Raw genomic sequence first — 9,822 nt, 5'->3', positions numbered from 1 at the left:
AAACCTTTAAACTCTATTAAAACGAAAAACACAAAATCGTACCTTCAAATTCACCCATCGCTTATTGTTGTTGATCAAGAACCCTAATTTTTTTACTTCTTCTCAATTTCTGTTTTCGCTTTTGGGAAAGTGACCTTTTAGATTTGCTTTCTTCTGTAATATCCCCAGTTATTTTACCCAATGTTCCTTTTGTTTTTTTATCTTTCTATTTTCGCCCCATACTTTTAGTTTTGTCCAACTACATCTACCAATCCACCGATCAAAAAGCTCTTTTTATGAAATTATTAGAATTCAATTCCCATAAAATAATGATATATTCTACAACGATTTGAAATTGTTTTTTTTTTTTTTTTTGTTTTCTGTGTTAAAATTTGAAATTGGTTATTAATTTATAATATCAATTTATATTAATGTAGCATGTCAAAATTCAAGGGTTATAAACTTACATCACCAAATGCTAATAACATAAGATGACACAAGAAAATTGTTTATTTTATCAGAAATGACTTCTAATAATTTGCCTAGAATTGTAAAATTATTAATTTTATAAAAATATATTATTTTAGACTATTGAATTAGGAATTTTATATAGTTAAGTATATATATGTACATGTGTGTGTGTTGACATATTTATTTAAATATATGTAATACACTTTTTCATAGAGTTAAGTTTTACTACTTTTTAATTAAGGAGTATATACCTAATATTTTATAGAGGTTCTACAACTCGATGTTTATCATGAAATATATAGTAAAACAACAAAATTAATAGGTACACTTCGTTAGCTAAAAAAGAGATCATAAAATAGATATTTTCTTAAAGAATAAGAAATGTTTTATGTTTATTATTGCAATTACAATTAGTAGCAAATACTTTTTTTATTCTTCTTAATGCTTTCGTGAACCCTAAAGTACGAACGCCTAACGCCTTATTTGTTTCTCACTTTTCTCTTCGCCAAATTCAGAATCAAATTGTTTACTATTCTTACGATCACAGAGTTATTAGGGTTTGATCTCTCTACCTTCATCGATTTGGTATAGCTAATCTCTTAGCCTAATCATGAAAAGTAACAACGAAGGTACGTTAACAAGCTCTGTTTTTAAAACCCTAAAATCCTCTGTTATTTCTTATTTTGTTTTCTGAAGATTCGACTTTGTTTTTGTTACAGAGCCACCGATCCGTGACGATCAAGTCGAGAACCGTGGAAAAGACGATGAAGAGGAAGATGATGAAGATGATCAGTATGAGTATGGAGATGGGTTTCTAGTGGATAGTTCTGAAGAAGAAGAAGAAGAAGAAGAAGAACAGAGGCCATGTCGTGAGAAAAAGAGTGGAGATAGAAGGAAGAAAGATGATGACTTTAGTCTTCACGAAGATGATTATCTTCTTCTAGAAGACAACAACGTCAATTTCGAAAGAAAGAAGTATAAACGTTTGAAGAAATCTTCAGAGGAAGAAGAGGATAACACCAATAATGATGATGATAATGATGATTTGAGTCACTTCATTGTAGATGAAGATGATGGTCATGGTGCTCATGGAGTGAGGAAGATAAAGAAATCTAAGCAAGGAACTGATTCAAATGATGATGATGATGATTTGAGTCACTTCATTGTAGATGAAGATGATCATGGAGTGAGGAAGACAAAGAAATTTAAGCAAGGAACTAGTTCGAACGCTTTACGATACGCTAATGATCTGTTTGGTGATCCTGAAGAACTGTTGAAGCTTAGGAGAAAGGACTTGGCGTATAGCCAAAAGATCGAAAGAAAGCTAGAAGATGAGTTTGAACCAATGGTTATCTCTGAGAAGTATATGACAGAGAGAGATGATGAAATTAGGAAGCTTGATGTTCCCGAGAGGATGCAGATATCTGAAGAAGCCTTTGGAATCGCTCCCATGGATGAAAGTAGCATTGAAGAAGAGAGCAATTGGATTTATGCTCGATTGGTTCAAGAACAAGGTCCATGTTGTTTGGTTAACAAAGATGACATTGTGAGATTTTTGGAGCTGTATCATGTGCAGAAGCTAGAGATACCGTTTATAGCAATGTACCGAAAGGAGCAGTGTCCGAGTTTATTGGAGAGTTCTGATGATGGTGGTGATTTCAATCTTGACAAGAAGCTTGAGACCAAGTGGCATAACGTCTTGTGGATGATTCAAGATTTGGATAGAAAGTGGCTTCTTCTACGGAAACGAAAAACCTCTTTGTTTGGTTACTATACAAAACGTTTTGAAGAAGAAGAAACCTTCAGGTCTGATCTGAATAAAAGTCTTTTTGAGTCAGTTATCAAGTCTCTTAAAGAGGCTGAAACAGAGAGAGAAGTGGATGATGTAGACTCAAAGTTCAACTTGCATTTCCCTCACGGTGAGATCGATGAAGGACAGTACAAGAGGCCGAATAGGACATCGCAATATAGCATCTGCAGCAAATTTGGTATCCGGGAATTTGCAAACAATTTTGGTTATAGCGGTGAGCAGTTAGGACTGGTGTTGTCTCTTGAGAAAGTTCTTGTTGATGAGATTGAAGATGCAAAGGAAACACCAGAGGAGATGGCATTGAATTATGTATGTGCAATGTTTGAGGATCCTCAAGCTGTTCTTAAAGGCGCTCGACATGTGGCTGCGGTTGAGATAAGCTGCGAGCCGTTAATCAAGAAGTATATTCGCGGGATTTACATGGAGAATGCAGTAGTCTCAACAAGTCCAACACCAGATGGGAATGTGGTTATAGATTCTTTCCATCCGTTTTCTTCGGTTAAGTGGTTACGGGAAAAGCCTTTGAGAAAGTTTGAAGGTGCACAATGGCTTCTCATTCAGAAAGCAGAAGAGGAGAAGCTTCTGCAAGTAACTTTCAAGCTCCCTGAGGATCAGATGAATAAGATAATTAGTGAATGCAGTGAACACTATCTAAGTGTTGGTGTTAGTAAGTATGCTCAACTCTGGAATGAGCAGAGGAAACTGATACTTGAGGATGCGGTTCACGGTTTTCTTTTGCCGTCAATGGAGAAAGAAGCAAGATCCTTGCTTACTAGCAGAGCTAAGGCTCGGTTACTTTCGGAGTATGGAGAGGTTTTATGGAACAAAGTGTCTTCAGGGCCATATCTAAGGAATGCTAATACTAATACCTCGGATGAGGAAGCGTCACCGAGGGTCTTGGCGTGTTGTTGGGGACCTGGAAATCCAGAGACTACATTTGTGATGCTGGATTCATCAGGAGAGCTTCTTGATGTGTTGTACACGGGATCCATCTTATGGCGTTCTCAAGATGTAAATAACAAGCAACGTAGAAAGAAGGACCAAGATCGTCTTTCAAAGTTTATAACAGAACATCAACCGGATGTTGTGGCTTTAGGAGCTGTGAATTTGACTTGTTTACGTCTGAAGGATGAGATTTATGAGGTAATATTCCAAATCGAGCAAGAACTGGCGTCTGATCTAGTTGATGGGATTCATGTTACGTCAGTAGTTAACGCGGATGAGTCTCTTCCTAGGCTATACGAAAACTCTAGAATCTCAAGTGAACAACTACCTCAACAGTCAGGGATTGCGAAACGCGCAGTTGCTCTTGGACGTTATCTCCAGAACCCATTAGCCATGATCGCAACTTTATGCGGTCCAGGTAAAGATATTTTGTCTTGGAAGCTTCATTCTTTGCAAGATTTTCTTGATCCAGATGAGAAGTATGAGATGGTTGAACAAGTTATGGTTGACATAACGAATCAAGTTGGAATCGACATTAATCAGGCTACGAGCCATGAATGGCTTTTCTCTCCTTTACAGTTTGTTTCAGGGCTTGGCCCTAGGAAAGCTGCATTTTTGCAGAGGTCTCTTGTTAGAGCTGGTTCGATATTTCTCCGCAAGGAAATGATAAATCATGGGATTGGTAAAAAAGTATTTGTAAATGCAGCTGGTTTCTTGAGGATTCGTAGGAGCGGATTGGCTTGTAATAGCAGCCAATTTGTTGATCTGTTGGATGATACTAGAATACATCCTGAGTCATACAGTCTTGCGCAAGAATTGGCGAATGATGTCTATGCTCATGATGAGGATAATGCGATAGAGATGGCGATAGAGCATGTGAGGGATCATCCAGCTTCTTTGAGAAAGATTGTTCTTGATGAGTATTTGAGAAGCAAGAACCAAGAGAATAAGAAGGAAACTTATAGCCTTATCATGAGAGAACTAACCTGTGGTTTCCAGGATTGGCGGAGTCTGTTTAAAGCGGTTGATGCAGATGAAGAGTTTTACATGTTTTGTGGTGAAACCAAAGAAACTATTGGTGAAGGGAGAATTGTGCAGGTCACTGTTAAGAAAGTAACAAGTGGTAAAGCCATATGTTTATTAGATTGTGGATTACGTGGGATTCTGTTCAAGGAAGATTACTCTGATGATGGTAGAGATATTGTTGACTTGTCGAACAAACTGTGTGAAGGAGATATTGTTACTTGCAAGATCAAGTCGATTTTAAAGAATCGGTATCATGTGATCCTTGTCTGCAAAGAAAGCGAAATGAGAAAGCACAAGAATCTTGGTGATGTCGATGAGTACTACCACGAGGAGGAACAGAACAATGTCCTGGTAAAGAAAGAGAAAGCTCCTAAAGAAAAGAAACAGTTTAAGTCTCGGATGATTGTTCATCCTCGGTTTCAGAACATCACTGCTGAGCGAGCAACAGAGTATTTGTCTGATAAGAATATTGGAGAAAGCATTGTTCGTCCAAGCTCTAGAGGACTGAATCATCTGACTTTGATGATCAAGATCTTTGATAATGTGTATGCTAACAAAGAGATCATCGAAGGTGGCAAGGAGAACAAGGACATTTTGAGCTTACAACGTATTGGTAAAACATTGAGAATTGGTAATGAAACCTTCGACGATCTAGATGAGGTTTGTCTTTATATACATACTCTTACAAATTCCAGTTCTGATGTAAGTGAAAGTACTTATGCGTTTTTGAAACTTTCAGGTAATGGATCAGTATGTTGATCCTTTGGTAACTCATCTTATGACAATGATCAACTACCGTAAATTTCGGACTGGGACAAAGTCGGAAATAGATGATCATCTCCGGGCTGAGAAGGGCGAAAACCCGAAAATGGTAGTTTACGGTTTCAGTGTATCGCATGAACATCCAGGGAGCTTTATGTTGTCTTACATACGATCCGCAAATCCGCACCACGAGTACATTGGTTTATACCCAAAGGGATTCAAGTTCAGGAAAAGAATGTTTGGGGATCTTGATAAGCTTGCTGCTTATTTCAAGAGACATATCGATGATCCAGTCCATTACTATCAATGAACTTGAAGGTGCTATTTTTACTTATTTGGATTCATGAATCGTTCTACTCTTTTTACCCAAAGAGTCTTTTAGACTGATTGCTTTTTGTGCAAGAAACGACTGCATATGAGAGAAGTGGAACGTAATTAGGTCTGTTGTTTAGTAGAACTGTAAAAGTATTCAGCTTATGTTTGGTAGAACTGTAGAAGATGCCACGAGAAACGTGAAGAGACAAAAGATTAACTTTGTTATTAGCTCTGTTTATTGTGGTTTTCAGTTGTAACGTCTCTGTTTTGTTTCAAGGATTTTTCTCTTACGTTACATTTGGGTTTAAATATTTAATTTTATGATTCGTTTTTGTATCAACTGATGTCTCTTACGAATTTTGTTGTTGTTGCAGATTGGTGTTGAGGTGTGGCTTTGTTGCTGTCCGATTCAAGCACAATATCGATGAGTATATGATTAGAAGATTTGTGCTATGTTTATGTTCACAAGTTACTTTAGTAATCATATTAAGAAGCGTGTTGGTCCCAAAGTACAAACGAATTATATATTTAATTATTATTAAGCACATGGCTAACGAAAAGAAAAAATGTGATCAAGTTGAAGATTTGTAGCTACAACCATTTTAAAATACTTCAATGTAAACTTTGAGTAATAAAGTAAAGAATTAAAAAAGACATTTGTAACCTAATCACTTGTGACTTTTACTACCATTTTACACATAATTTACAAAGAATATATTATTTATAAAATTTACTTTTCATCCATTAAGTCTTATTTCAACAAAATCCATCTAAATTTCTGAAAAATCAAGAATTGAACAACTTTTTAAGTATTTTTTTTTTCATTTTTAAAAACTCTTCTTTATTGCAATATATGAAAGTATTGTAACAGCCCATTTAAAATATTTAAGTCATCAAGATTAGATTAGCATATCAAAGTTATAAATAAATATATAAATATCATAAGATTTAAAGTTTCTTTTCTATTTTTTTTTCCTTTACTCCATTCAATAGTTAGTTTTAATTAATAGTATTAATCAAAGACATATAAAAATAATGCTAGAAGAAGAAAACAATCTAAATAAATCAAATAAAAATATTAATAAATCAACTTGGAAAGAAAATCACAATTCCTTAATTGACACCTAGTGAACAGATAACAACATCTTTAAGACTTGACTGTAACAATGTCATAATGTTTTGAGTTTGACCCGAAAATTAATCATCTTACTAATTTTTCAACAAAGCACAACTATTTTACATTAGCTCTAAATTAAGGACAAAAAAAAAAGCTGGCACGGCGAGTTATTGCACGCGACTACGCGCTATATATTTCATATTGTCGTGGCGAAAACGATCTTATAACAAATCAGACAAAAGCCTCCTCGCATCTCTGTCTTGGGATCTGATTCTGAATCTTCTTCATATTTTCTCTGATAGAAAAAAAAAACAAAAGAGATCACAAGAGAAGAAAATAAAAAATGCCTCACGGAACTCTTGAAGTCGTTCTTGTCAGCGCCAAAGGTCTCGAGGACGCTGATTTTTTGAGTAAGCCTTTCTTTTGAATCTAGTATTGCTTTTTTTTTTTTTTTTTTTCAGAAATCTTTAGAACCCTTTTGAGTTTTGTTGATGGGTTTTGTCTCAAATGTGTTGAATCTGTGAATGCATATACGTACGTGTTTAAATGTTACGACTTTTGGATCAAAGATCCACAATTGTGATTTTTTTTTATGAATAGTGGTGCCAATCTGATGTTGCTGACTTGGAAAGATCTGTGTGTAAAACATTTTTATGATTAGGATTTTGATTCATATTTGATAAAGTATCTGAATATTAGTGGAGATCCTGAATCCGTTTTTTTTTTTTTTTTGTGAAAGTTTGATCATATTTTCAACATTAATCTTAGATCTTTTGCTAATCCGGAATCATTTTATTCTAATGATCTAGTCTAATACATGGTTATGGACATAGTTGAATAGTGAAATCGATTTGCATTGTTGTTGAGTTATTTGCGTGGTTTGTTGAACAGATAACATGGATCCTTATGTGCAACTCACTTGTCGGACTCAAGATCAGAAGAGCAGTGTTGCAACAGGTACGTTTTCAATCAAGATCAAAGGCTTTTTGCTTTGGATTCTTTTGTTTGTCCCAAGAAAGAGACAGATCTTTGTGTGTGTTTAAGAGTTGAGAAGATAAATGTTGAATTCTTTCAGGGATGGGGACAACTCCAGAATGGAATGAGACATTTATCTTCACTGTCTCTGAAGGAACTACAGAGTTAAAAGCTAAAATCTTCGACAAAGATGTCGGCACAGAGGATGATGCGGTTGGTGAAGCAACGTAAGTACCTCAAGTTTTAGATTTGTTTTGCTTATTAGACTTGGTGTTTTCCCCTAATTACATAGATTTTTAGAACCTAATTAAGGAGATTATGTTTTGAGACAATGTAGAATCCCATTGGAGCCAGTTTTCTTGGAAGGAGATATCCCACCAACTGCATACAATGTGGTGAAAGACGAAGAGTTCAAAGGCGAGATTTGGGTCGCGCTCTCCTTCAAGCCCTCGGTATGTATAAAACATCTTGATCTTGCATTGTTCTTGATTAGGTTTTTAAGTAGAGTCTGAAGAACAATGTGTGTGTGTGTGTGTGTGTGTTTGATAGGAAAACCGAAGCAGGGGTGTTGAAGAGGAGTCGTATGGAGGTTGGAAAAACTCTGAAGCATCATACTAAGAGAAGAAACCAATGTTGTGTGTTACTACTGTTGTGAAATGAATCTTGGGAATGAAATATGTTGAGAGAGAGTTACTTCTTCTCATTATTAATGTTCTTGTGTTCGGATTGTTTTCATTGATTCAAAAAAAATCCTGGGATTTTGATTCTTCATTCTTCTTGTCAAGCAAGAACTTGTTTTGGTATGGAGAGATTTTTTCATTTCTTGAGTCTATAAAACTTGTTTTGGGTATTGTTAGTTTCTGTTTGTTTCATGAGTCAACGTGAGTTTCATCAGAACCGGTCAACGAACCAACCCAATTGAATTAAACCGGTAATTTGTGTCTATCCAATTGAACCGATTGAAATTGACAAGTGGTATTCATTATATCAAAAGCTTAGATGATGCCATTTATTTGTTTGCTTACATGGTTCGATCACAACTTTTATGGACAAGAATCTAAAACAAAGATCCCAAAGAACATGTAAAATTACTGAAGCATGCAGTATTGTTATGTATAGTCCAAATCTGCAACCATTCAATCCAGTCCAGTCTACATTTGTTTGCAAAGAGACACGTGCTAGATCAGCATCAACCCTAAAGAAAGACGGAAGCAATCTTCAATAGAGACATCAGAGCAAAGTAAAAATATGAACTTAACCAATGGTTATTATTTTTATTTGATATCATCAACTAATATGCTATAGGAATTGGATAAAACTGGAAAATCTGTCAAAAACCATGAAATGACAACCAACCATGCAGTTTTATTTTAATAAATGTGTGGTTGACAAAAATAAAACATAAAATGATAACTAAATCGGAACAAAAATTAACTTTTATAAAAATAACTAATTTACAACGGAAAGAGTAATAAATTTTTAATGTGTTTTTAATATGCGTGAAGAATCTCTAAAATAGATTAATTAGGTACATAAAGAATATACTCACTCTGGTTTAAATTAGTTTTCATTTAAGGTTTTTTGCACACATATTTAGAAAATATTTAATTTTGTTTGTTTTAATCCTAGCTAATATATTGTTTTATTTGATTCGCATAAATTAATAATCTAAAATATGGATAAAATTGGAAAATTTGTCAAAAAACTGTATTGAAAGAATAAAACAACAACTAATTTGAAACAAAAATTAATTTCTAGAACGAGTACTAATTTAAAACGGAAAGAGTACTTTTTATGTCCTATGATCAATGGCGTAATTTGTAGTTGTTGTAAACAATGCGACTTAATTTCACCAAAAAAAAAAAAAAACAAGTGCAACTTAAAATATATTATTTAATTTTAAATAGAAAATTTGAAGTTTAAAAATAACCTCAAGTTGAATGACGAGCAACTCATTTCTATATCTATGGCAAAGTAGATTCGTTCATCTGATCCACTTTTTTTGGTTCCCCAAAGACTCATCTTACCCCTTCCGGCTTCCTCCTTTTATTTTATGTACCTATTATTACACTAACCGGTTTAGTAGGGGAAATTCACCGCAAAATCCCACTAAACCATATCTGAACCGATGATACTGATTTCAATTTAGGCCAAAACCAATTAATTGAACCCAACGTCCGCATCCAAAACTCATTTCATGGCTTTTACATCAAATCATAATATAATATACACGATTATGGGAGATGCGTGTGTGTAGTTAAGCAATGGCGTCAAACTGATGATCTATCTCAATGTAGTTCCTAGTTTCAGATACAATATTGTATGTAATTTTTCCTAACTCTTAACATAATTTCCTTCTTTCTTTTATTTAATAAAGGTGAATGTTAAAATTTTGTTTATCATATTATCATTGAAGTATGAA

General features: G+C 34.5%; 2 protein-coding genes across 2 annotated transcripts; both read left to right on the top strand.

Moving 5' to 3' along the window:
* The first annotated feature begins 992 nt into the window (after window positions 1-992).
* LOC111832193 (transcription elongation factor SPT6-like) lies at window positions 993-5,853 on the top strand. Its single transcript, XM_023788580.1, has 4 exons — window positions 993-1,079; window positions 1,170-4,891; window positions 4,971-5,311; window positions 5,683-5,853. Exons 1-3 carry the CDS (start codon window positions 1,061-1,063, stop codon window positions 5,301-5,303), a joined length of 4,074 nt encoding a protein of 1,357 aa, XP_023644348.1. The 5' UTR covers window positions 993-1,060; the 3' UTR covers window positions 5,304-5,311; window positions 5,683-5,853.
* A 789-nt stretch (window positions 5,854-6,642) lies between these two features.
* Window positions 6,643-8,252, top strand: LOC17894859 (C2 domain-containing protein At1g63220). Its single transcript, XM_006300500.2, has 5 exons — window positions 6,643-6,835; window positions 7,317-7,382; window positions 7,501-7,627; window positions 7,738-7,852; window positions 7,950-8,252. The coding sequence occupies exons 1-5, from the start codon at window positions 6,769-6,771 to the stop codon at window positions 8,016-8,018; spliced, it is 444 nt and encodes a 147-aa protein (XP_006300562.1). The 5' UTR covers window positions 6,643-6,768; the 3' UTR covers window positions 8,019-8,252.
* Window positions 8,253-9,822: the final 1,570 nt, after the last annotated feature.

This window comes from Capsella rubella, unplaced genomic scaffold, assembly GCF_000375325.1.
Source record: "Capsella rubella cultivar Monte Gargano unplaced genomic scaffold, Caprub1_0 scaffold_2, whole genome shotgun sequence".
NCBI classification, from domain to species: domain Eukaryota; kingdom Viridiplantae; phylum Streptophyta; class Magnoliopsida; order Brassicales; family Brassicaceae; genus Capsella; species Capsella rubella.
Note: the sequence above shows the minus strand (reverse complement) of the source record. Positions and strands in the feature narration are given on the sequence as shown.

Bases quoted from the DNA above. Each gene is read 5' to 3' on its own strand.
- LOC111832193 (XM_023788580.1), top strand. The intron at 4,892-4,970 runs GTTTGTCTTTAT...TGAAACTTTCAG, and splicing joins CCTTCGACGATCTAGATGAG to GTAATGGATCAGTATGTTGA.
- LOC17894859 (XM_006300500.2), top strand. From the start codon at position 6,769: ATGCCTCACGGAACTCTTGAAGTCGTTCTTGTCAGCGCCAAAGGTCTC. The intron at 7,628-7,737 runs GTAAGTACCTCA...GAGACAATGTAG, and splicing joins GATGCGGTTGGTGAAGCAAC to AATCCCATTGGAGCCAGTTT. The intron at 7,853-7,949 runs GTATGTATAAAA...TGTGTTTGATAG, and splicing joins CGCTCTCCTTCAAGCCCTCG to GAAAACCGAAGCAGGGGTGT.